Raw genomic sequence first — 25916 nt, 5'->3', positions numbered from 1 at the left:
GGGCAGTGGCACAGTCACCAGACAGGCATCTGTCTATGGTAAAGCCCATGAATTTGGGACGGTATAGCTAGGTGTGCGTCGTAGGGAGATGAGTAGAAACGTAGCAGCGCTGCGTGGCTTGCCATGGAGTGATAGTAGACACCTTTACTGAGCTATCTTGCGCTACAAACTCATCCGTTTGTCATTCAATTCCAACCCTTACAGATAACGCGATGGATAAATTTGACTGGTATAATTATTCAACCTACATCGGCCTTACCCGTAGGCCGTAAGACATGCCAGTGCGTTTTCGAACATTTAATACCTTTGTTTGAATAAGCGTTTTGCTCCGCCGTTCCCCGGCCACTTCCCCAGACTTGTGGCGGTCCTGCAGACTGCCTCGAGCCTCAGCAAGGTCAGGTGGTGGTCCCCTTCTACACGGCCGGGCGGCCGGCGGACCGCGGGCGGGGCGAGTCTATAACTGGGCCACCGCCGGCGGGGGCACGCAGTGGGGCACCGGGGCGCACCAGCGGCACACCGCACCGTTCAGCTGCGGGCGACCATGGCACAGCGACACAACCTCCACTGGCGACTAGCGCTGCTGGCCGTCCTATCAGCCGCGGCTGCTCTTACCGCCGCGGAGGGGGAAGCAGAGACCAAGAAGGAGGAGAAGGCGGCGCTGGCGGCCAAGAAGCTGGAGAAGAGTTTCCTGCTGGAGGCGCGCGTGCCGGCCTACGACACCTACACCTGTCCGCCGCCGGAGGTGATTTATGAGAGCTGCTACCTGACGGACGAGTACATCGAGTACCGCCGCAGACACTCTCAGAGCCAGTTCGAGCACGAGCGTCACTTCAGGCCGGTGGCGGGGCCGCCGCAGCCGCGCCCGCTGCCGCAGCCGCTGCCCCAGCCGCTGCCGCCGCGGCCGCTGAAGCCGCTGAAGCCGACGCTGGTGACGTTTGTGGCCGAGGAGGCCCACTCGGCGCGGCGGGACCCCTGGTACGAGCAGCGCTACCACGGCCGTCGCGGTCCTCCGGCGGCCATACCCGACTGGAGCGGCGCGGCGGCTCGTGACAGAGACGCCTGGAGGGAAAGTAAGTCTCACCGCGGCACCGCGGCAGGGGCGCGTAATAGGTAAATAAAGTAAAGTTGTGCAAAAAGCTTAGCGCATGTTTCAAGGGAGATGCGTTTTTTTCGGTTTTGGCGTACCAACTACAAACGCTTAAAACTGAGCTTGCGGGTGGTCCTAAAACAAGCACTGCGAATCGTTTTGAGTCGAGCTTAGCAACGTTCTTTGCATGAAGTGTCGATTGACGGGCAAGAAGTCAGAAGCATATAAATAAGAAAATGTTTCGGAATGCTTTATTGGACCCGATGAAAGATATTCTTAGCACACTTGTGGTTGCTAGTCACAGTTGTCTTATGCGAGCTGTCTTTGATGCTCGTAAGGTAGGAAAATATGCAAATTTATCGCCATCATTGGTTAGCTAATCTCAATTTAAATTTACCTAGCACATAGGGGAAGGTGGGGTAAGACGGACCAGCTAAGGTTTGAGGCCGCATATCTTGCTACACTGCTCTCGTAATTCATATTATTTATAGTCTTCGGAATGCTCAATCCTTCCTCTGTTGATATGTGTAAAGACTAAATTTCAAATTAAAGACATCTAGGTGGTGGATGCTCTTAAAGAGGGACATGTCAAAAACTCAGACAAGAAAAAACGTGGGGTAAGACGGACCACCCAGCAGCGCCTGCTATCCGTTCATGTGTGTTACACTTCTGCTCTGTACTCTTGTAAGAAAAGTAACCAGAATGGTAAAATAACAAAATGAGCCTTTATTCATTACTCATGTGTGATGGAAGTGCAGCTAAAAGCTGGGAACATGTGTGTTGATTGTCGTTTGGCATGAATGCATGCTAACTGAGCACTTGCATGCATGGCTCACATGCAACAAAGACTCCTTCCTGAAAAATTAGCTTACTTAAACATGTGTTAATGTTTTGGAAAATAACTTTCCATATGCAGGGTACAATGGACCACCACAGGGTAAGATGGACCACAGTGGTCCGTCTTGCCCCACATCTAAATTCTGTCATTATCATGACGTATATGTCAAATAGCCCAACATTGCAAAACCTTGCCTTTCCTAAAGTGTGACTATAACTAAGTTTATAACTTTGTTCTTCACAGTTAAGTGCAAAATAGAAACTAATCATGCAAGAAAGGCGCCGTAATTGAATCACCCGTAGACCTCTTATATTAGATCGGTTTGACGAAAAACAACATTTTTCTCAATAACTCAAAAGCTATGCATCCTAGCAGCATGAGCTCAAGGTGGCCATTGTTACGAAGGAAAACAAACATAGTGAGTGCATAAAGCAGTAGATACCAGCAGCGGTTCAGCCGGGAGGGCTGGTGGTCCGTCTTGCCTCGCTGGGCCGTCTTACCCCACCTTCCCCTATGGTGAAGATATCCTTTTATGAGTATATATTTTTTCTTCGAAACCTTCACAAAAACATTAGTTATTTGTTCTTACTTCTTAATGAACAAGTCATCTATACGCACGCGAAATATCAGTGTTGCCGAATTTTAGTTACGAGCTACGCTTATAATGGCAATGCATAACATATTCAGTGCCTATCAATGGCCGAGGCCCGATTTCTCATAATTGATTTCACCGTCTAATCTAACGGTACATCTCTGGGCGAGGCTGTTAAATCTGCGGCTCGGAGCGGCCGCGGCCCCCCGCGGGGTGTGCCCCCTGCCCGGCGGTGTGTGCGGCCCGCTAGCAGTTCCGGCCCGGCCAGTCGGCCCGCCCACCCCTCTCGTTTGTGCTGCATGTCGCTGCCGCCCAACTGGTGCAACACATCCGCGCGCTGCACCGTGCGGCGGGGCTCCCGAACGAGGGGGCGGGGGAGGGGCGGAGCGCCCGGTCATTGCGCGTCACAGCCATGATAATCAGACCCGGGATGACCAAATTTGCCGCTAATGATCGCTAACGGGGGCCGGCTGAGCCTGGGAGGTCAAAGCATAAAAATCACGAGATGAGTTGATGCGTGAGTGGTCCCAGACAGTCAAAGGGGTGTTTATTCAATGACTGCGCTCGTCAGACCGCCGCCGCCGCCGCCGGTGTTGGTGGTTCCCACGCCTCCAGCCAGCCTCTGAGCGACCCTGTCACCGGCCCGCCCGTGTGTGTGTGGCTGTGATTGCAGGTGAACTTCCGGCCATAGTGTGAGGCCGCGCCGCCCGAAACGGCACGGTCAGCTCGCGCGGCCGGTCGGCGGCCACGGTCACCGGCCACGGCGGCGCGCCGGTTCCCCTCTGCTGGGTGCGCGGCGCGCCGCTACTGTTGCATGGCACCGCGCGGCGGCGACTCGTTAGCTGGCCTTCAGCCGGGGACGGCACACGGCGGCTGTCTGTCCGGCGGTGGTCCTGCCAAGTGCCAACCCACGTCGGGGCGTGCCGACCCGCCCTGACCTGACACCGTGCCGAGAGCTGAGTGGCCGCGCGGCTCTGACGTGAAATGGCGCACTAACCAAACCACTAACGGACTGAGCAGTTACCCGGGGACACGTCACTCCTATCGTACCACGTCACCTACCGTACTCACTGCCTGACCAGCGGCCATAAACTGCCCGGCTCAGCGGCGGGAATTCGGAAACGTCATGGACATCAGCGGAATGGCCTCGCCGTTTCAGGTTATGATTGATCACTGCCATTGGGGAGGTATTTACAAATGCACGAGCTAACCTTCATACTGCCGGGGGATCATTATGTTCGCAATATGTACGGCCATCGTACCGACTACCGAAGGTGTAGCGTAGCTGTAGTGGACCCGGGCTAATCTGCCGACTGTCCTATAGCTCATGTGCAAGCTGTTACGCACGATATGCTCACGAATCTGGCCCCGCTGCCGTTGGGGGGGGGGGGGGGAGAGGGGGTCACAAATTTAAGCGCTGGTCATCTCAAACTCATCCAAACTCATCTGGTCATCTGGTATTTAATCAGAAGTGACAGTTTTTAATATCCTGAGGGTTACATGCTGCTAAGAAGCACATCTCCGCGCTTGTTACGCTAAATCGCTTGTGTCACTAACCCGCACCGTTTTTATTGCATGTAAAACAAATCAATAATACACCAGAGTAAGATGCATATCTTGTTTTTGTAATTAACTCTCAGACGTCACGATCCGTCGTTCACACTTCTCAGTGAGTAAACCAATGGACCGGCGCGGCGCGAAACCTCGCTGCTTATATTACCCTCGCTAGATGGCACTAGTAGTGAGCGCCTGAACGTATGCTGTACCGCAAAACGCGAATACGTGAATCTCAGCCGGTGCGGCGTTCGGCGCGACTTGGGAGACTCTTCGAGCTTCTCTGCGTGCCGTCGATTAGTTGATTGGCTTAGGCTCGTTTGCTTTTGACATTTACATCTCCTCAGTGAGAAGTTGTATGCAATAGTAACGCAACGCATTACGCATATCGCTATGAGGTGACGCGCACACCGTAATGCGGCCGCTTATAGCGCCTTGGGTTCGTGGCAGAATGTTTCATGTTTGATGATTTTCTGAAATTCAAACTGTGTCAAATTGTTCAAACTGTCTCGCACCGACTGCCTAGAACCAGCGAAGCTGCAAAGGTCGGTATTACTCCGAATGCGGAAATCATTGTGATTTTCAGGTGTTTGATCTCCAGTCTTCCGGTTCACAGGATGCTTTTAAGTTTACGATGTGTGAACAGTGAACTTGAGTCTTGAACCATCGGTCTCTCCTTAATTTAGGAATGTTATCAACGTATAATAAGCTTCGCATTGTCTTTTTTTTAAAGTAGTTTAGTCCTTTCTGAAATTTGCAGCAGATTTGCCCATACGTGGGCATAACATTTCTTTCCACTGACATTCAAACCAACATTCTGCGCAAATTGCACGTACCGCCCGTGACTATTGGACCCACCGCCCCAAGGAAATGCCGGGAATAGTTGTGCGATGCCGGCGGCTGTGCTGGCGCGCCGGTTTGGCCGCGGACGACCGAGCCGGGCTCGTTTGTACCGCTCTGCCGGCCGACCGGCTCCGGGTCGGCCGGAGGGAGGTCAGCCCATGGCCCCCGCCGTCGCCGCCGCCCGCGAACCGTTCACGCACAGCTGATTTGGCGCACCCCGTGTCGGCGGATTGTGCAATTGAACGGCGATTAGCGGCGATCCGAGGCCTCAGGAAGGTCAGGTGCGATTGTGACACCTTGGATAAAGGTCAGGTGGTTAGGTGCGTGCTTGTGGTGGAGCCCCAACTTTAAATGTTTGACGTATTAATTGCGACAGCTAAACGTTTCACCTGAATCAGTGACGAAAATGCGTTACTTTGTGCGGTGGGCACGAACAATTACCCCAAGGCTTGCTACGATTCAACGAGTAACTACGCAGGTGCATAAGTCATTCTCTACGAAGGATCTCTTCTGGTCTGCCACACCATGCAGCGTTCGTCGTCCGCAAACAGCCAGGTAGTCACCAGTCACCTGCGACATACGCGACCACGTGACATCTGTCCTCCAACGTAGTTTGCAATATGTTACAGACTGTTCCGAACTTCCGATTTTGCTACCTCAGCTGTGTATCGTAGGGTGGCAATTGGCATGGCGTGTAACAAAACAACCTTACCACGATTCCCATCTCGTATTGTAGGATGTTATCGCCCGTACCGAGCTTACCCCACCCTTCTTGTACCGTAGGATGTTACCGGCTGCAGCGGCGGGACACGCGGCTGGAGAACCACATTCTGGAGGTGATCAACTCCCGCGAGCTGAGAGACTGTGAGGAGTCGTGCAACCGCGACCGGCGCTGCGTCTCCTTCAACTTCCGGTGAGAGCGGCGGGATGATCGGGGGGGGGGAGGTGAGAGCGGCAAGGGGGAGGAGGTATGAGAGGGGGCGGGATGGATCGGGGTGCGACGCTGGAATTCCTCGATTTTCCCGTGAGAATTGACATGGTTTAGTAACAGAGGACAGAAGAACAAGGTAATAAGAAAAGATATAAAGGAGTAGGAACTGTAAGAACGAATATTTTATGGCGAGCTGCAATTGTAAGCCATTCTGGAGGCATGCATTACATACGGAGGTAGCGTATTTAGGGACTTATAGGGACTTATCCCTTATCACATATTTCAGGAGTGACCCGGTGGAGACGGTATGCGAGCTGACCGACATGGACAGCTACGCGGCCGTCGCCCAGTTCCGGCCCATCTCCGGCTGGGACTTTTACGAAAAGGACGCCTCCTCGTACTGTTCAGGCTGGGACAACGACTACTTCGACCAGCACAACTTCGGGTATCCATGTGAGTGATCCTCTAAATCACAGCCGAATGCAGGTTCTGATGAATGGCTCGAGTACCGATTCAAGTTCCATTTTCGTTGAAACAATTTTTAACGCATTCTTGTCAAACAGCGAGCTCATTCAAATCCGGGTTCTGATTGCAGTCTATCTCAGTCGTCTTATCCTAACAAACGCAGCCGCGTTCTGTAGCTTCACGCTTTATCTGCAATGCGTTACTAACGAGCGTTTTATACCGTATACAATTTGCCTTTGTCATGCAATGGCTGCGGAAATTCGTCATAAATGCTGGGTGCCACCGACGCATGCGATCATGAGCTTCCTTCTCAGCCTTCCCAAGATTATTCGGCCGGCGTTTGTTTGTCATGTCCTCAAAGCATACCATTTCCAGCGCAGTAACTCGCGCCCCCATCAGCAGTTCAATCTGCCATCTGTGATGAACAAGGCCAGGGTGCGGCCGTCCCACGCCAGCCAGCCGCGGGTGACGGCTTCCGAACCCCGCCCACTCGAATCGCTCCTCACAGGTCACCTTGTGAGGGCCGTATACCGTTTGTGAACCGTGAAGACACCATCTTCACCGTCCCGTGATTACCCGAACACACGGCCGCTGTGCCCGCTCGGCTCGCAATCTCTCCTCACTGGGCGTCGCCGCGGTCCCTTGTCCGCGCCTGGCCTGTCCTTGCCGGCTGCTCGCCTGGTTAGGTGGCTAACGCCGTGACAGGACGGCGCCGTGACCTCGTCACGTTACACCTCGTGACGGCGACACAACGGACGCATTGTCACGCCGCGCCGCCCGTGCACACTGCGCGTGGACCGAGGGACGCCGTGACGCCCCCGCCCGGGGCAGGCGAGGGTCACGGCTGGTGATCAAGGGAGGGGTGCGATGCTGTGCCGTGGAGGCTAACCAGTCAGCGACCATACCGTTATTCGCTAACGTGCTAACGTTAGAGTCCAACAATGACTTCTGACTAGCTGTAGTGATTTTGTTTGAATGATCAAGCAATACCTGTACGAAATCTGACTAAGTTAGCCTGATGAGACAACTGGCATATCCCATTAACCATCTAAGCTGGCACATTACTCACACCAGTTTGTCAGCAGCCCATCGCCCACAGACTCCCCCAGTCTGACCCCGGCCGACCCTCCCCGCAGACTGTTCGGCCCGAGTTCAGGACAACTCTCTGCTCAACGTGAACGCCGTTCGACGCGACATCACCGCCCGCAGTCTGGCCGAGTGTGAACAGGCCTGTCGCGACGAGCGCGCCTTCCGCTGCGAGACCTTCTCGTTCGGGTGAGAGACTGACGGATAATAGAGGCGACTGGGGTCGTATCGTATGTAGGAGGATGTAAGTGCATGCATAGCCTATCTGTCTGTCAGGAACTGCCGCCAAATGTTTGATTGCTAGCAGCCTTTCCCTTTCTTATGTCCCTGAAGTTGATGCCGCGAGGTTATGATTCGGTGCGATTGACCAAATGTTTTATGATTCTCTCACGGAAGTTGTCATACCTGGCAGGTTGTATGATAATTTGTTCAGGCAGCGTATCTTAGGAATGTAATCGGCCTATCATGGACCAAGGCCAGTGTCATGCAGCAGCCATGTGTCATGCACTAGACGACCGAGAGTGACTGTCTATTGTTGTATCCATTGTGCGGTGCAGTACCCAGCGGCCTGTCCAAGATTCTTTCAGATAGGCCTGTCTGCCCCTCCCACTGTCTCGTACACTGCCCCTCCCATTCCAATACTCAACAGACTGTTTAGCTTGGTTTACTCATAAACCGTTTATCAAACCATGCGCATTTTTCAACAGTCGGCCTAGCCCCCTTTCTCTCATGCACCCCCCTCCCCCAAGTATCGTCCAACTGGTACGGTGACTGACGTCTCCCTCCCCACCCGTTTCCAGCGTGCTGCCCGGCGGCCGGGCGTTCTCCTGCCACCTCACCGACCTGCGTGTCAGCGAACTCTCCCCGAGGGATATCGAGCCGGCGCCCAGCTTCGAGATCTACGACTTCCACGGCAACGGTCGGGAGTGTGACCGGCCCAACGACCAGTACGACTTCAGGTGGGTGCCGGCAGGGCAGGGCGGAAATGGGAAGTAAGCAGTTGAGTGTGAACTTAATAGGAGCAAGGGTAAACGTTGATGGGCGAAACAACTTTATTCATGGTGGACGGGAGTTTGTTTCAGTACGTACAAGGCCGAAATGTAGCCACTCGTTGCTTTCGTAAGTGGGGTGCCTTGCTAGATGGACCTCCCTCCCAGCCGTTCCTCGTTCGCGCTAAGGGTGACCACCAACCACCACCACAGCCCAAGAGTCACTCGCCACCCTCTCCTCCACGCTGACTGTGACCCCCTTCCTCCGTCGCCAGACACGGCGCGCTGGAGACGAGCTCGGGCCGCTCGTGTGTGCGCGGCCCGTGCCGGATCGACCGCTCCGGCGGCTACTGGTACTGCTTCACGGACGTGGCAGAGGCCGTCTGGGACTACTGCTGCGACCCGGACAGTCAGTGTCAGCACGACGCCAGAATGGACATGGAAACGTGAGTCGCACGGCAGAGGCAGGGGGGGGGGGGGGGGAGAAGAAAACATTAGAGGAATCGGGAGGTCAGGTGTGGAGGGAGGGGGAGTTATAGGAAGCGTTGCACTAATGGTGGCCTTTACGATTTCGAGAGGCACACTGCGCTGGTAGTTTTCCGTTTTATTCCCTTGTTGTCACGGCGGTCTTTCCAAACGACCCCAGCAGCTTTTCATTTATTCGATCTTCGGCCACATCGATCATCAGCGCCTGCCTGCTTACTCCCGTCCAGTTATGATCTTATTACGGAGCGAGCGAAGTCTTACGTAGGATAACGGAAATTTCTGAGTATGAGCGGCCGGCCGGCCGGCCGTGCGGACGCTTTTGCGAGGCTTATATCTCAGCAACCACTTGACCGATTTACATGCGGTAATTTTTGTAGGGTAGCTTCATTCCTTCTACCAAGTATTAGACTATCCTCGATGCATGTGGGTGACCCCTTATGCACGTGCCACGTGCAAAACGAAGAGGTGCCAGTTTAGTAATTGTTGCAATATCTCGGTAACTACTTGGCCGATTGCGCTGAAAGTTGGCATGTAGGTAGGCACCTACTAGGCACTGCATATCCATGTGCCAGAGTTGTGGTGCTGCTGCACGTGCGCACGTGCAGGGGTCGTTTCCAGATCTCGAGAACGGCTGGACCGATGCCGCTCAAATTTGGTACACGGTTAGGGACCAGTTAGTAGGGTGCCGTGCACAAGTCAGTTGGGACCCATTTTGCACGTGCGCACGTGCAGGGTGCCGCTTCCAGATCTCGAGAACGGCTGGGCCGATTGTGCTCAAATTTGGCACATCGCTAGAGACCGGTCAGTAGGGTGCCGTGCACAAGTCAGTTGGAGGTACCCCTCGAAATTTCGCACGTGCAAGACTCACCCCCTCGCTCGCTCCGTTAGTCGCCCGAAAAGGCGCTATACTGGTGGTCTCTTCGTCGATTACCTAGCATCCCATGATGCCTACGTAACCCACCCACTCTCTCCCCGGCAGGTGTTTTGTGACGCAGGGCCGCGGCCTGTACCGTAACGCCGGCCTGGACACAGCGTGGCGGCCGTGCTCGTACCGCCCCGGCCGGTACGCCTACCTCACGCGGAACGGTACCGACCACGTGGTACCGGACGACACCGCGGCCAACGCCACCGACACCGCGAACAACAGCCTTCTGGAGCCCATCGACCTGACCGACGAGCGCGACAAGAGTCGTAACTGAGCGCGACAAGAGTCGTAACTGATCGCGCGAGGAGCGGAGAATGACCGCACCGAGAGTTGTAACTGAGGGCGCCAAGAGTCGTAAATGAGCTCCAGGAGTCGTAACTGAGCGCGAAGAGAAGGGACTGAGCGCGCCAACACCGCGACTGAGCGGCGGCGAGCGCCAAGAGTGGGGACTGATTCTCCGTGCGTGATATGTCGGCATCAAATTGCCGTGGACTAAAGCGCCACGATGGGATTAAGCAGGGGCCACGTACGAGGGCGGGTCTGATCGCATGACCCGCTGGAGTGAGGTGTGAGGATGAGCTAGCAGGCCAAGTGCAGCATGATCGCCTTGTGCTGGTGAGAGGAGAAGACCAAAGGAGCACGCCGGGAAGAGTAGACTCTGTGTGCCAGCTGGACGCCACTGAGAATCTCGTGTACACCAAAGCGATGCGGGGGTCGCGCCTTGCTGCGCGGTTAGTGAGAACGCGGAATCATGTTCATGCGTAGTTAGCGGCGTAACGCCGTCAGATTTAAGATATTTTAGTAAGACGGCTGGTCGGTCATGAGTACATAACGCGAGAAATTCGCGTCAGGGTGAGCCAGAGTCGCGCAGAGTATGCATTGTTGAAGCAAAATATTGTTTACGACACCCGGCATGACATTCATATCATGACTCATGAAAGCATGCACTGTTGTCCATCGCCTTTGCACGTGATCATGAGCGCCTGTTCGTCTCCGTCTGCACCGCCACTGCCTGTCTGCGCTGTCACCGCTGCTGCTCGCTCTGTGCAGAGCTGGCCTTCAACCAGAGCTCTCTGATACTGAATGTAGTCTGTGCCCGGCGTGTATGTGTTTCAGTGTCGCTACCGTCCCTATCCATCCGTCCAGTAAGTTTATAAAGTCGCAGCCATACTCCGCGGTCATACCGACCTGGTTTGGTATGCCCATACTGATGTGGCACGCTCCCTCGACTCGGTGTATACCGCGGTCGCCCGGTCTTATCTGGGTCTGAACTCTGAAGTCACGGCGGGATGACTGCGTATTGCAGCTTCGGACCAATACAGTCGAGACGATGCCTGTCGTGTTTTTTGGTGCGTGTGCGGCACGTTCGAAAGTAAGATGTGGACCATTGCGTCACTAAACCGCTAAATATGTAGTCGACGCCTAGAATCGCTCTACTCTGCACGAAGTGTCGACGATAGCATTCGTGCAAGAGTCCAGCATCCTTCTAAACCACAACACCATTCCGCAACCAGTTGTTGCCTAAATGACTTGGCATGGTTTCCAACTGTATTTGTCCTGAATGCGAATGACGAATAAAAAACTCGAAATCAAAGATGGCAGTAAACCGAAAGCGAACGTCAACTACCGAATATCTGGTATGAAACGCTGATAAATGGCTGGGAAACGCGCGCAATTCGCTTCCACAGCGGGTCGCCGACCACCAGCGGACCTAACACGACACCGACGGCCGGACACGGGGGGGGGGGGGGCAGGGCAGCCCTCTTTTTATTACCGAAAATGCTAGCATGCAAACGTTAAATTACTAACAATACCCAATAACAAGAGGATGGCGTGCCAAAAATCAATTCAGCAAGAACTGCATCAATGCTGAAGATGCGAGGCTTCAGTAGATCAGCATTTTTGACAGGTTGGAACCTAGGGTAAGCTGGGGAGGGCAATAGTTTCCTAAATTAGGAAGTCATTGGCAAGGAAGGCACCAAAATGGGTCAATCAATACAAATCGACGAAGTTGCAACTCGCATGGGACGCTTTTCCCCCTGATCTGCGTCCCATATAACCCATCCCTACAGACCCTGTCATTTACACAGAGAACAAGCGAAAAAACGTACCGATGAGCGGCAAGTCAGCTTAGTCTAGCACTTGACTTTACAGTCCAACGAAGTCGCTCGTCTCAATATCAAATACCACAGAGAAGCCGACCTTTTGATCTGTTTCCTACCCCAATGCATCCACAACACCCACTGTTTTCGCAACCAGAACTGAGCTCACATACTTTACGGCAGAACGCTCGACTGTAGGGGAATACTTTACTGTGTCGTGTCTGGCGCCAGTGGCCGGGCTGTGTTGGCCGGCATGAAACGCTCGGTGGCAGTCGATAGGCCCGCAGACGTTCGATGGTACCGGCGGTCCAATCGGGAGACCGCCGCGACCTCACCGCCGGCCCACAGGCGACCTGTGAAACAGCCAGGTTAGCCCGTCAGTCACTGATAAATACGACTGCGGCTTCATCGGGAATGCTATCTACGGCTGGGGCAAACAGAAGAATGACGAGAAGTAAGTCAGACAGAACTTAAATCATTTCAACAAAGTTCTGGTTCAGCTGTGCTCAACTAACATTTATTTCACCACCATCACTACCAGCCTTGTTCCGATGGTGATAAGCGGACCTGATGGCATTGTCGATGTGTCACAACGCCTTTAATCACTAGCCAGGACCCCAGCAGACTCGTCTGGAGAAATCCTCACCTTGAGCGGGTGCGGCGGCGGCGGCCGTGTGACCTCGACCCGGACCTGGAGCGGGACCTGGCGGCAGAGGGCGGCCGTTAGGCACTGGTCGGCCGGCCGGCGGCGTGCCCCACAGGGCAGGGCCGCCGGCGAGTCCAGAGACTGGCTTCGCTGCTCCGTCAGTGGGCTGAGTGTCGGGGCGCTCTCTTCTCTCCAGTGATGTAACGATGGTATTTTGGTTTTACGGGCGCCGGGACGAGTCTCTCGGCCCTCTCTCAGCAGTGGTAGGGTATCTGCCGACCTCAGACCGTCGCTCTCCTTCCTCTGTGAGTGGCCGTGTGTTGCGGTGTCGCTCTGTGTGTGACGGGGAAGTACCTACCGGAAGGCAGACAAGTCTGCCGGTTACCTGGACCTGCGCCGGCCCTTGCCCGCCGCCGGACTGGAGTCGCGAGAGCCGCTGCTTGACCGGCGCCGCCGTCCCGACCTGGGCGGAGCAGACACAGTGGGTAAAACACGGGCCACGGTTTACCAGCTGCAGATCATACGGTCATTCATCATTCAGTGGCTGACTATAAACACACCATGCGCAAGAAGCTGTAACATTTCATGGAGCGTGAATGATATGCCAAAAATTTAATTAAAACTTTTTTAATGCGACAAATGACAATCCACATGCACGATTGACGTTTCCTACTTATTTTACATTGTAAGGCTCAGATGCAGCAAACTGCTGCCTGATTTGATCGATTTACACCCACTCAGCTTTTACTGACCTCCCATTGCGTGACTTTGACTTGGAGCTGGAGCGTGACCTCGTCTTTGACCTCGACCTTGAGCGTGACCTCGAGCCGGACCGAGAGCGTGAGCCGGACCGGGACGACGACGAGGAGGAAGAAGATGAAGACGAGGAGGACCGGGAGCGGCGGCGGGACCTCTCCTTCGACTTGGAGTCTGTCTTGGAGTTGGTCTTGGAGTCGGCCTTGGAGTCGGTCTTGGAGTCTGTCTTGGAGTCATCGTCGTCACCCCAGCCGCTCAGGTCGTATTTGGAGAGGTCGCCGTCATCGTCATCGTCATCGTCGTCATCTTCTTCTGATTCCTCCTTTTCTTCCTTTGGCGCCGGTTTCGCCTGACGTGGAAAGGGGCTGAGTCAGACAGAGGCGTGACAGCCCTGCTGATTTTATCGAACAATTATGAATGCTAATTGCTATGCTCACCAGAAAGACCTTCCCCGATGCGTTAACATCGGTATCCGTACATTAGGTTCACTATCGAAGGAAAGAAGCGAACATATTGCTTCCAGTGCCAAGCTTACCGGTTCTTTGCTGGCAGAACCCGAACTGCTTCGGAACTTTTTCTTCCTCCGGCCGAACTGAAACATACGGTAACCATTACGGTTCACAATGACACAATCGCCGCAAATGAACATCCAGATGACGGCAACGCGATTGCACGTAAGCAAGAGGATACTGGTTTCCCAACAGCAATAAAAACAAGATATTCTTAAATCCAGCTAGCATCTACATTCAACAATCAGTAAGATCTTCCGTCATTATCGCGTTAGCAGGCCGAAATAGCCCCAGTCCAGAGGTGGCTGGGCGCCCACCTCGTCGTACTCGTCGTCCGACTCGACACGCTCCTTGTACTCGAGTCCGACGCGCTCGTTGTAGCCGCCGCCGAAGCCGGTTCGCTCCTCGACCTCGCCCACCTTGGGCGCGTTACACACGTTACACGTGGAGCGGCGCGCCCAGTTAACGTTACCGCACCTGGACGGGGGAAGAAACAGAATGGTCAAACATAGCGGGTATCATAGCGCGGAGCCCGGAATGTTACAGCAAACACTCACTTCTCAGCAAATGTTACCAAAGAAGGCAAACACTGGTAAAACTTCCTGACATTATTCATACCATATGATGTGGGAAAGTATCTGCGCCTGACCAGGAACAAATAGATCTTTGAGCTGCTGCATCTGGTAGGGTAGGCTGATGGGCATTCTAAAACCAAATGTCATATAAAGCAGCTGAACAGAACTGGACAGTGGAAAGCAGACACTGACTTGTTACACTGCCAGTCATCAGCACTGAACAGGCCTTTGCTCTTGTCTGCAGCTGCCTTCCCAATCTCGATGCCAAATTTCTTTTTGATGCCCATCTCCTTGGGCTTGTTGGTGCCACATCGGTTACAGGACATCCGGCGGGCAAAGTTCAGGTTGTTGCACCTGAAAAGAAGACAGCAAATTGTCACAGCTCAGATGAGAGAAGACCATTGCCCAATAAGCAAAGATGTACAGATCAATATGAAGGGCAGCAATGATCAACACGTAGCAAAAAGTAAATAAAATCTCAGAACTTGTATCAGCCATTCTGATTCACGGCTGTAATTCAACTAACTGGCATTTACTCACTTTGCTGAAGGGCACACCCAGTCTCCCTCCCCTCCCCCGTGGCCACTGCCACCAGACATGGGGCCAGCATTCCTGTGCATCTGAAAAATAAGGGGAAAACGGTCTAAGACTGAGCAATCATTATATAAATACACTTTTATGAGAGGGGAGGGCTTGGCGGCAAATAAAAAATATGCTACAAAATGCTTAGAACATAGATAAGCCTACTATTGATTCTGCGTCGCGCTTTCGACCGGGGTGGACGTGTCCAGTCGAGCTCCCGCAGACACATTTCTCACCACTTTACACACATATCTCAACACCTAGCTGAAAGAAGCTACATCGACAATCAATAACAGGCCATCATGAGACTAACAAGGTCACCTCCACTGAAAAAGGCTGCGTCAAGCGAAATTCGCGAAAGTGAATCTGTATCCAGTCTGACGAATACCAACGCCAACACCGAACGCCGGGCGACTGCGGCGTCCCAGGCGGCGTCCGGCACACCGAATATGCCGCAAACGCCGCAAACACCGCAAACTGTGAGTGATACGTCTGAATCTCTGAGCAGCACGTATAATACGGATAATCAAGTGCATGACGGCGGTGCGAATGAATCAGGCGTGACAAAACAGGAAACTAGAGGTAAGAAAACCAGAAATGATAAGAAGCCCCCGGGGGCTGAGACAGTGGAGGGGGGCCAAGTCCCACTGGAACCCAACCGGGGCCCCGGGGAGACGAGGGATGGTAGCTCAAGCTCATCACAGGAACTGAATGGGAACAAAACCCCTGAAATAAGGAGGCTGGATAGTGATGCCTACAGACCGTGGGGGACTCGGTCCAACAACACGAGCCCTGACCCGGGGTCGGGGTCGCGTTTCGACGCTGATCAAGATGGGGAGGACCCGAGGGGACTAACAGTTTGCAGGGGTGGTCCAGGAAAGACGGTATGCAACAAGGAGGTCAAAGACGGTGAAGGAGCTGTTGAATGTGAAAAGTGTTCTGGATGGTACCACAGCAAATGCCAAGGCTTGTCAAAGGGTGCATTGTCTGCACTGAACAAGTGGCATGGCACACTGGTGTGGCTCTGCACAAACTGTACGAAATGGCTGCATGATAAGACGCAACCCATGGCATCAAACACAACCAAGGACGATCTTGCCCGAATTGATCAAAGAATGGATAAGCTAGAGAACATCATGCGGCACAACTCTGCAACAATCTTGGAGTCTGTGAGGAACCAGGAGAAAATGTTTGCAGTCCAGTGCAAGGTGTTGGACAAGATGGACGCTGTTACAACAGAAGACAAAGCGAAGCAGCAAACATATGCAGAGGCTCTAAAGGGGATAAGCACAGAAGTTGTGAAGGAAGTGACAGAGAAAATAAGCAAGCTGCCACAGGTGACAGTGCCAGTACAAAGGAACAGGGAAGAGATTGCGGGGGTTCTAGACGAGCTGCAGGACAAAGAAAGGCGCAAAATGAACGTCATTGTACATAACCTGCCTGAAACAGACACCATAGCCCAACCAGACAGGAAAAGTGATGAGGTGAAGTTTGTAAGCATGATAAAAGAGGGGATGAAGCTGGTCGTGAAATGTACAAACTCATTCCGCATCGGAAAGAAGACAGAGAACAAGCCTAGACTGCTGCTGGTGACCCTTGCCACCATGGAAGACAGAACAAACATCCTGAGGTCAGCAGCCACCCTAAGAACAACCGTGGAGTGGGGCAATGTGTACATCACCCCGGACCTAACCTGGCAAGAACGAGAGAAAGCACGCGCTCTGAGGCAAGAACTGGCCAGGAGAAAAGCATCTGGGGAGGAGCACATCCACATTAGACAAGGCAGGATTGTCCCAGTCCCAGTTGAAAGACGTCACTCCCGACCTGTGAGCACACATCTCCCAGCAAGCGGACCTGATGCAGGAGTCCCAAGGAATGGGACTGAGACCAGGCTGCCAACTAACACCGCTCAGCTGGCGGCATCCCAGACAAGAGCGGAACCTTCCACTGAGCCCATTGCGCCAGGCGCTGGGGCACCCAACCAGCATTGACTAGATAAGGAAGGAAGGCAGAGGTCAAGCAAACTCAAGGTCCTCTACACAAACATAGACCAATTTATTAACAAACGGGATGACCTCTGTATGGCCCTGGTAAACGATGAGCCAGACATAATCCTCTTGACAGAGATAATTCCAAAGGCACAGGTTCACCCCATTTCACCTGCAGTCCTTGCTATTCTGGGATATAATCTTTACTTGAACTTCGATCCAGGAAAGGAGAACCTTGGCAGCAGTGGGTACAGAGGGATTGGCATATTCGTCAAAACTTCTATCAGGACCACCAAGCGCTCTTTCCCAGGCTGCAATCAAATCGAGCATCTGTGGCTGGAGATCCCTCTGCGAAACCCAAATCGCCTCCTCATTGGATGTATTTACCGTAGCCCATCTGCCCACGGACCGTCTTCTACGTCTGAGTTACTGGAGCTCATCACTAGCTGCACATCTGAAAGAAACACCCAAGTGTTGATTGCTGGGGACATCAACTACCCCCAAATCGACTGGACTCACAGCTACTCCACTGCCCCTGAGGGCCATCATACATACCAATTTATGGAAGGGCTGCAAGACTGTGGCTTCACACAACATGTCACCAGGGACACACGATACAGGGAAGGCAACAGGTCTAGCGGATTGGACATTATCCTGAGTAACGAGGAGGGGCTAGTCAAAAACCTTGTCTACCACCCACCCATAGGACACAGCGACCATGTGGTACTGAGGTTTGAGACCGTGCACTATGACCAGGGAAGAGAACCAAAGGAGCCCCGGCTGAACCTCAACAAAGGGAACTATGCGCTCCTGAATGATCGGATCAGGGAGACTGTCTGGGAAGTGCCCGATCCTCCGGACCCGCGCACCAGATACGAGTACTTCAAAAGGACGTTGGATCTTCTGACGACTCAGTGTATCCCCAGGTCTTGCCCAACTAATAAGAGACGCAATATCTATATGGACAGGGAAGCTATGCGATTGAAAAAGCTGAAGCGGAAGTTGTGGATCCAGTACACCCAATCCATGGATGACATCTGCCTTGCACGTTACAAGCGATGTAGCAACGACCTGAGACGGCTCACCCGCAATCTAAGGAAGGAACTGGAGAGGAAGCTGGCGGCTGACCTGAAGGCAAACCCAAAGGCGTTCTGGCGGTACTCGGCCTCAAGAACCAAGAGCAGGGCCGGCGTTGAGAACCTCCGCACAGACTCGGGTCAGCTTACAGTAAACGACGAAGAGAAGACCGCGGTGCTGAACGCATTCTTCAGCTCGGTCTGCATCGAGGATGACCTTCGACCGATGCCGCACGCCGGGGACGCGTACAGGGGACCAGTGGTAGAGGACGTTGACATCTCAGAGGACCTGGTAAAACAGAAGCTCGCCCAGATCAAGACCTCCTCAGCCGCTGGACCTGACAGCATTCATCCAAGGGTACTCCACGAGACGAGAGACTCAATATCAGCTCAACTAGCAGCCATGTACCGGGAGTCGCTCGATACAGGGATCCTTCCAGAGGACTGGACGTCGGCCAACGTGGTCCCCATTTACAAGAAGGGCAGCAAGGACGACCCCAGCAATTACCGACCAGTCAGCCTGACGCCAGTGCCCTGCAAGGTGCTGGAAGCCATCATCAGGGACAGGCTGATGGAGCACCTGCAGGCAGAGGGCCTGATTACTGAAGCCCAGCATGGATTCCGGCCGGGCAGGTCCTGCGTCACGCAACTGCTACTTTCAGCAGAGGACTGGAGCCGTGCTGCAGAACGTGGTGACCCCATGGACATCATTTATCTTGACCTGGCCAAGGCCTTCAACACTGTATCAATCCGCAGGCTTCTCCACAAGGTGGCTGCACATGGAATCCGTGGGAAGTTGCTACGATGGATAGAGGCCTTCCTGACGGGGCGAAAGCAGCGGGTTACGATCGGCAGTTCCTGCTCGGAATGGACCTCAGTCCCAAGTGGAGTCCCGCAAGGATCTGTGTTGGCACCTACATTGTTTGTCCTATATGTTAACGACCTGCCAAATGTCCTAAGCTGCGGTGTCAAGGTCTTTGCCGACGACAGCAAATTGTACCAGGTCGTCTGTGACCATGAGGACGCGCGGGCTCTCCAAGCGAACCTGGACGCTGTGACACAGTGGGGTGAGGATTGGCAATTGCAATTTAACGACACGAAGTGCAGGGTCCTCCACGTCGGTCGTCACGTCCACCGGCACGACTACCTTTTGAACGGTGAAGTCCTGCAGACGGCGACAGAGGAAAAGGACCTAGGAGTGATTGTTGACGCGGAGCTGAAGTTTAGGAGGCAAGCAGCGGCAGCGGTCAACAAGGCATCTCGAGTGATGGCCGTGATAAGACGGTCATTCAGCCTGCTGGACAAGATGACCCTGCCAATCCTGTTCAAGACGCTTGTGCGACCGCTCCTGGAGTACGGTAACATTGTCTGGGGGCCATTCAATCGAGCGGATCAGCTCCTCATCGAACGAGTCCAGCGCCGAGCGACCAAGCTGGTCCAAGAAGTACGTCACCTACCGTACCAAGAAAGACTGAAGTCTATGAAGCTGCCTTCCCTCCACTACCGACGTCGACGCGGCGACATGATCGCTGTCTACAATGTGCTGCATGGGAGACTGGACCTGAATCCGGAGGAGCTCTTCAACCGAGTAACGACCAGAGATACAAGAGGACACTCCTGGCGTCTTGCGAAGCCCCATGCCGTCACCCGCATCCGTCGAAACGCGTTCGCAGTCAGAGTCATTAACGACTGGAACAGCCTACCATCATCCGTCGTAGACGCCGACTCTCTAAACTCGTTCAAGAACCGGCTCGACACTCACTGGAGACACCTCCACTTCACCCCGCCCCTACCATACGAACAGTAACACTGTCAAACACGAACTCGACTGGAGCGGACACTACAGGCCCTGGGCCTCTCAAAATTTTCCGTGCATCTTAAGTAAGTAAGTAAGTAAGTAAGTAAGTACTAAAACTTAACAGTCTGCTAAAAAATCCAATTTTTCTTCCAAATTTTTAGGCTACCCATGTACAACTGCAGCTGCAGTCCTACCCACATTACATGTATGTACTATACTCTGTTCCGTTTCAAGTTTGCAGCCAAAGTGCCCAGCTGAAAGCAGTGCGTGATTTCTGTATATACAGCTCTTACATTTTAAAACGCAAATTTTTGAACGGAGGAGCGATCTGCCGAAGAAACTCCGACTGCAAGCTTGATATGGAACAGACTATACCTAGTACATGATACAACTTGAACTCAGAAAAAAACAAATTTATTGACTTTTGGAACATACTTTTAAGCAATAAATCAAAAATTGGTAAATACTACATACCTTTTCAGTCAGGTTGACCCCTGCTGTACAGCCTGTTCCGCTTTGGCGACAAATGCCTTGCCTGGCCAATTCAAATTGAAATTGAAATTAGGTGATGTATGTTAAGTGTTTCAGATACGCTGGATCTGAACGAGGGGCACAAATTTATCACGCTTCTCACAATCCCAACATTAATATGAGATGTTCTCAATAGCACACAATACAGCGAAACACGCATTCTTTTTTCTCTCAACACGCACGCAAATGTGACCACAAGGTTGACGAAAAACAGATGCTTTCGAGTCGGCGGCAGTCTTTTTTTTAAAACGTGTATTTTCACAACTAACGAAAGTACTGATAGCTTTCAATATTTTTTTTTTTTGGGGGGGGGGTGATCAGGGTATATAGAACAACGGGTACACCAACGACGCGGAAAGCGCCCATTTTACCTGGATGAGTTACAGGGTAGGTGATATATTTTTTGAATATGGAAAAAATAGAGTTTACTTACCTGGTTTACTTACCTGGTTGGGTTCCAATGTCCGACTGTGAGGGAATGGCAATTTAGGAAGTTGAGGCAGGGAGTGGACTACGGAACCCCAGAAACATAAGGCGCGCCAAACAGTAGTGCTGGAATGTCCTATGAGCACAATCATAAATAAACTGTCTGGAAATGTGCGCCTCACAACAGTAATTGACATGTAGCATATACTAGTTTCCTAAGATGAGACAGTAAGACATGGTATCAGCCATTACGAGAAACAGTACAATGAGTCATTCAGTTCACTGTCTAGTTTTCCTTTAAATCGCGATACATTGTCCGCGCATACAGCTTCCGCAGAGAGAGAGTTCCATACAGATATACACCTACGAGAAAACGAGCGCTTCCTTACATCGGTTCGCAAGGTCGAGGGAAAAATTTTGTAGCAGTGACCTCGGGTCCGAGATTGAGGAGGCTGTAAGAACAAGTCAGCTGGCTTGATGATCGACTTACCATGAAAAATTTTCCAGCATTGAATGAGGTCAGCACGGAGCAGCCTTCCCTGGACCGAGTAGAGGTTTAGGGCTCTCAGTCTGTCACCATAGGATAAGGACTGCATACCGGAGATGCGTTTAGTCCATCTTCGCTGCACACTTTCCAGTAGCTTAAGGTCCTGGACATATCCGGAGTATTCTATTCTGACGAGTAAAGCCAAATTCATAAAGCAGTTATTTTTAAATTATATGTACCAGAAATAACATACTGACCATAGTTTAAAACTTAGTCTAAAGTTAGTTGAAAAGCGTATAGTTGATACTAAGATGCAGATGAGTCTTGATGGAAGATGGAAGGAAGGAATCAACGGAAGGCGGAAATGGCGCAGCTGTTTCATTCTTGAAATGTGTTCGCAAGCAGGATTTACGTGACGCTAGCGACATCTATTAATGTAATTCGGGACGCTGATTGGCTGACCGAGTCCGTGAGCAGTATCACTAATGTATGCCAGTACAGGGTTGAGGCAATGTGCGCATGCGCAGGAACTTTTGCTCTCAAGGAGGGGCTTTTGGTACCTCGGGCAGCGCCCAATGCTTTTTGGACCTGTTCTGGCCTCCGCATCGAAAAACGCTAGATAAAAAGGTTGTAGAGGAAGCTTGAGGCTACCTGTCCCCACAATAATATTGGCACTTTATCTTTTAGCTTACGTGTGAGGCTCGCTTGAAAAAGGTCGATTTAACATGGAAACCCTATGGGGTAGTAGTTTTTGAGCGCCCATTTGGCCTAATGCTACCAACTGTTACTGGCTACCCCTGATAGCGCACGATACAAAATCTTGAGTGGACACATTTTCCGCTGAAAATAACCACTTTTCTTTCCACAACTAACCACCTAACCTGCCACCTACATAACAGCTCCGCCGGAATCCAATATCAAACGATGGATCAGATGTAACGAAATTCAGCAAGAAACACTGAAAATGAACTGAAAAATGCCAACACAAATCCAGGTCACCGGTCATGGTTCCTATTCCAATCCATACCATTTCATTCACATTGACCATAAGGTCAATGATTCTAAGCTTGAAGCTACCTTGCCTATCCAGAAGACTACACGTACACTAGGAAAAGCCACATCATCGATACAGTCCACAGCAGAAGAAATGTGCGGTTTCAGTCATGGGTATTCTGAAGCTTAGGAACGATTAGCCAGGCTACAATGAAACTTTGAATATAGCTTATATGTATCGTCACCCTTGCAGTTGCAACTTTAGCTATTGACATCTTCTTTTCGATCACTCCGCATTAAACAATCGCCAGTCAAAGCCAACCGTTGAGATTGGTAAAACCCTACATTACTTTAGCGGTGGGCTGTACCATCGACCTAAGATCATACCTTGGATCGTACAATCAATGTTTTTGGGTCATTTGCACACAATGAAATGAACAATGCTCCAAAATGTATTCGGAATAAATTCACGGTACAAAATCCAGGATTCCATCGAACATCAGAGAGCCTCTCGACTAGTTAGAACACATATTGCACAAGTTAAGCTCGTCGTGTACGTAGAAGAGTATAACATCATTCGATGGGTCACACCAACAAGGCAGAACAACGGCAATACAACACCCCACACAAATTTTGGGGTGATTCGTCGCGGATGCAAAACTTATCGTATAATTACCTTCGCTTCGCGAAAAGTGAAAGGAGTAATTAGAGAGATCACAGCACACAAGTTTGGGTGAATAATATCTCAAACACCTGAGCAATATCTTAAACATATTTAACATTAAATTCAAAAACACAGCATATTGCATGAGATGTTATGTAAAAACACAATGTTTCAAATTCATGACCAAATCTGGGCAAGCATCACAAGAAGCTAGTCCACTGCAGTTCACGAGCCTGAATTTTAGCCAAAATTGACGTGAACTCTCCGAATCTCAAGCAGTTCCCAGCAACCACACCGTGCCTGGCCTCCATTTTTTGAACGGACAAAATTGCGTTTGCATAATGCTTCTGAGGGCGCACCCATTCATTTCCACTTAGCGGAGAAGCTCAGCAGCAGTCTCAATGCATTGATGGGCATTCCCTTTGACTACACCCTGAGAAATCGGCTTCGAAGTCTAGTTAAGCTAACCCTCTAGCGAATATTTCTGCATTTATAACTAGAGCTAGAGCCCATATTAGTTGCACTAGATCCCTGATATGAAGATAAGTCCCATGCAGACAATCCCTATAGTTGCACAGCCCCTCTAGCCACGAAGACCATCGCTCCATCTAGGCAGCGCCCATGTAGTAGCGGGCCGGCACAAACGGCATCTTAGCCACCTTGGCCGGCACGCGTTGTTTGCGTACCTCGAGGCGCAGCTCCGTGCCCAGCTTGGCGTGCGCCGCCGACACGTATCCCATGGCCACGTTATGTTTGAGCGCCGGCGACGGGCAGCCGCTGGTGACGGAGCCCACCGGCTCGCCGTCCGGTGTCACGATCCGCACCCCGGCGCGGGCCGGAGCACCCTCCGACACCAGACCCACGCGGCGGCGCGCCGGCTTGTCGCGCAGCTGCGCCAGGATCGTCACGGCGCCGGGGAAGTCGCGCGCGGCGCGCCGCCGCTTGGCGATGGTCCACGCCAGCGCCGCCTCGATGGGCGTGGTGGTCTCGTCGATGTCGTTACCGTAGAGACACAGGCCGGCCTCGAGTCGGAGCGAGTCGCGCGCGCCGAGCCCGGCCAGGTGCAGCTCGTCCCCGCCGGCCTCCATCAGCCGCTCGGCCAGCTGAGTGGCCTCCGCGGCGGCCACGGAGATCTCCACGCCGTCCTCACCCGTGTAGCCGCAGCGCGTGACGCGGCAGGCCAGCCCGCACACCTCCGCCGCGGCTGTCCGCATGAACGTCAGCCCACTGAGGTCGAGTGGCGTCAGCGGCTGCAGCAGGCGCGCCGTGGCCGGCCCCTGGACGGCCAGCAGACCGCGCTCCAGCACCTCCACCGACACGTCCCGGCCCTGCGGCGCAACAACAGCGGTCAGCGGTTCAGAACATGGCTGGATCAGTTTGACCCTTTTAGCTAATTTAAGAAGTCCGTAGCCACTTAACGTACACATAGCAGTAAATTTTCAGTTACAATTAGACTATAATCAGGCTCTAAAGAAGTCTCCCCATTTTTTTCCCGCCGGCACGGACCTTGACGCGCCACTCGGCGGCGCGGCTCTCCATCAGCGTCAGGTCCTTGTCGCGGCAGCCGGCGTTGGAGACCACGTAGAGCGGCCCCTCGGCGGTGCGCGACACGATCAGATCGTCCGCGATACCGCCCGCCTCCGTGGTAAACAGGCTGAGCGTGCCGGTGCCCGGCTGCAGGCCGGCCACGTCGGCCACCACCAGCGACTCCAGCATCGGTGCGGCGTCCGCGCCGTGGATGTGTACCTGCAGGAGGGCGTAACGGGCGTGTCAGAGGCGTGAGGTGACGGGCATGCAGTGCGGCCACCGAGGAGTTGCGGACATGTGTCACAGACTTGGAGACACTAAAGAGGCAGATGACTAATAACTACTGGCATACATTAGTAAACCAGCACACCATTTTCCAGTTTGATGATACCTACTCCTTCTGTATGTAACTTTTAACATTCTATAGCATCATACTGTAGGTCAATTTCACAATGATTCAAAGAACAATAATTGAGCAAGTCATACCTGAAGCATGTGAGACACATCAAACATGCTGCTCTTGGTGCGAGTGTGCATATGGCTCTGAATAATTCCCTCTTTGCCATACATCACAGGCAGTGAGTAGCCAGCAAAGTCCACCATCTTGCCTCCATTTGCCACATGAAAGTCATAGAGGGGAGTGTGGTGTGCCTGTCTCAGAGCAGTCCCAAAGTTACGAGGAACTGCATAAGTAACAGTCCTTCCCAGAAGTGACAACATGATGCCTGAAACAGAATGATTTACCAGCACTGTCAGAGAGGAGAAATCATGAAAATGAAATGTAGGTGGTCCAGGTCTGGTAGGGTTTCAGGTATAAGTAAGCCTGGCGTCCCAGGAAGATGCCAGATATCGTAGGTTGTAGGTTTGCAGGTTTGTAGGCTGGTAGGGTAGGTTGTAGGTTTGTAGGTTTGTAGGTTGGTGTGTCATAAGTGAATTCGTTTTGACGACAGAGGCTAGGTCATGCTGATTTCAATTTGCTTTATTCTGTAGGTAAGGTTAGGTCAGGTCAGGTTGGGCTTGTTTTGGTCTATACCTATATCTCAGTCGTCACAATCTGGCATCTTCCTGGGATGCCAGGCTGACTTAAACTGATTTTTATTACTTTGAGAGAGAAAATTGCAATTTACATTCAATTCCAACTAATGTGAAACAGGGCCTAAATGCTGCACCTACAGATAAGTTTGAGAGCTGTGAATTCTTCAGTTCACTTAAAAATTCAATTTCTTTTCTTATTCTGCAGTACCTAATTTGACCAAAAACACCCTCTGTTGAGGCCTGTTGTAAGTTGAGAAATCCCAGGAAGAAGCGCACTGAAGGAAACCCCCAAAAGCAACCCAAAAGAAACCGAAATGCAAACGAAACTGTAAGGGTGATATATATACTCTGACTGTAAGAATCTGTAAGAATGTAAGAATCTCAATCTGTAAGAATCGAACGAAGCCACAATGCACAAATTTTCC

General features: G+C 52.3%; 3 protein-coding genes across 7 annotated transcripts in view; 1 reads left to right on the top strand and 2 right to left on the bottom strand.

Moving 5' to 3' along the window:
• The window catches only part of LOC122365710, a 46436-nt gene extending 35305 nt beyond the window's left edge, over positions 1-11131 (top strand). The window contains exons 16-21 of the mRNA XM_043337149.1: positions 5698-5827; positions 6132-6298; positions 7447-7585; positions 8197-8355; positions 8661-8831; positions 9851-11131. Of these exons, the coding sequence (XP_043193084.1) occupies positions 5698-5827; positions 6132-6298; positions 7447-7585; positions 8197-8355; positions 8661-8831; positions 9851-10070 (986 nt within the window). The 3' untranslated portion in view covers positions 10071-11131. The remainder of the gene's footprint in view (positions 1-5697; positions 5828-6131; positions 6299-7446; positions 7586-8196; positions 8356-8660; positions 8832-9850) is intronic.
• Positions 11132-11372: 241 nt separating this feature from the next.
• LOC122365711 (zinc finger Ran-binding domain-containing protein 2-like) lies at positions 11373-20650 on the bottom strand. Its single transcript, XM_043337150.1, has 9 exons — positions 20303-20650; positions 14925-15004; positions 14577-14738; positions 14127-14286; positions 13836-13892; positions 13297-13649; positions 12930-13007; positions 12545-12601; positions 11373-12251 (listed from the first exon to the last, which is right to left on the bottom strand). The coding sequence occupies exons 2-9, from the start codon at positions 15002-15004 to the stop codon at positions 12230-12232; spliced, it is 969 nt and encodes a 322-aa protein (XP_043193085.1). The 5' UTR covers positions 20303-20650; the 3' UTR covers positions 11373-12229.
• Positions 20651-22699: 2049 nt separating this feature from the next.
• LOC122365708 (aminomethyltransferase, mitochondrial-like) lies at positions 22700-25901 on the bottom strand. Of its 5 annotated transcripts, none has more exons than XM_043337146.1 (4): positions 25819-25901; positions 24943-25181; positions 24436-24675; positions 22700-24257 (listed from the first exon to the last, which is right to left on the bottom strand). In XM_043337146.1, exons 2-4 carry the CDS (start codon positions 25174-25176, stop codon positions 23538-23540), a joined length of 1194 nt encoding a protein of 397 aa, XP_043193081.1. In that variant the 5' UTR covers positions 25177-25181; positions 25819-25901; the 3' UTR covers positions 22700-23537. The 5 variants fall into 5 exon arrangements, with proteins under 5 accessions (XP_043193081.1, XP_043193080.1, XP_043193078.1 ...); XM_043337145.1 differs by having other exon boundaries at positions 25839-25888; XM_043337143.1 differs by having other exon boundaries at positions 25845-25878.
• Positions 25902-25916: the final 15 nt, after the last annotated feature.

This window comes from Amphibalanus amphitrite, unplaced genomic scaffold, assembly GCF_019059575.1.
Source record: "Amphibalanus amphitrite isolate SeventyFive unplaced genomic scaffold, NRLGWU_Aamphi_draft 000758F_arrow, whole genome shotgun sequence".
NCBI classification, from domain to species: Eukaryota; Metazoa; Arthropoda; class Thecostraca; order Balanomorpha; family Balanidae; genus Amphibalanus; species Amphibalanus amphitrite.
Note: the sequence above shows the minus strand (reverse complement) of the source record. Positions and strands in the feature narration are given on the sequence as shown.

Excerpts from the sequence above, each read along its gene's own strand:
- LOC122365708 (XM_043337146.1), bottom strand. The coding sequence starts at position 25,176 with ATGTTGTCACTTCTGGGAAGGACTGTTACTTATGCAGTTCCTCGTAAC. Across the intron at positions 24,676-24,942 it reads ATGTGTCTCACATGCTTCAG|GTACACATCCACGGCGCGGA; the intron begins GTATGACTTGCT and ends GCCCTCCTGCAG. Across the intron at positions 24,258-24,435 it reads CCGCCGAGTGGCGCGTCAAG|GGCCGGGACGTGTCGGTGGA; the intron begins GTCCGTGCCGGC and ends GTTGCGCCGCAG.
- LOC122365711 (XM_043337150.1), bottom strand. The coding sequence starts at position 15,004 with ATGCACAGGAATGCTGGCCCCATGTCTGGTGGCAGTGGCCACGGGGGA. Across the intron at positions 14,739-14,924 it reads TGGGTGTGCCCTTCAGCAAA|GTGCAACAACCTGAACTTTG; the intron begins GTGAGTAAATGC and ends TCTTCTTTTCAG. Across the intron at positions 13,650-13,835 it reads GTTCTGCCAGCAAAGAACCG|GCGAAACCGGCGCCAAAGGA; the intron begins GTAAGCTTGGCA and ends TTTCCACGTCAG.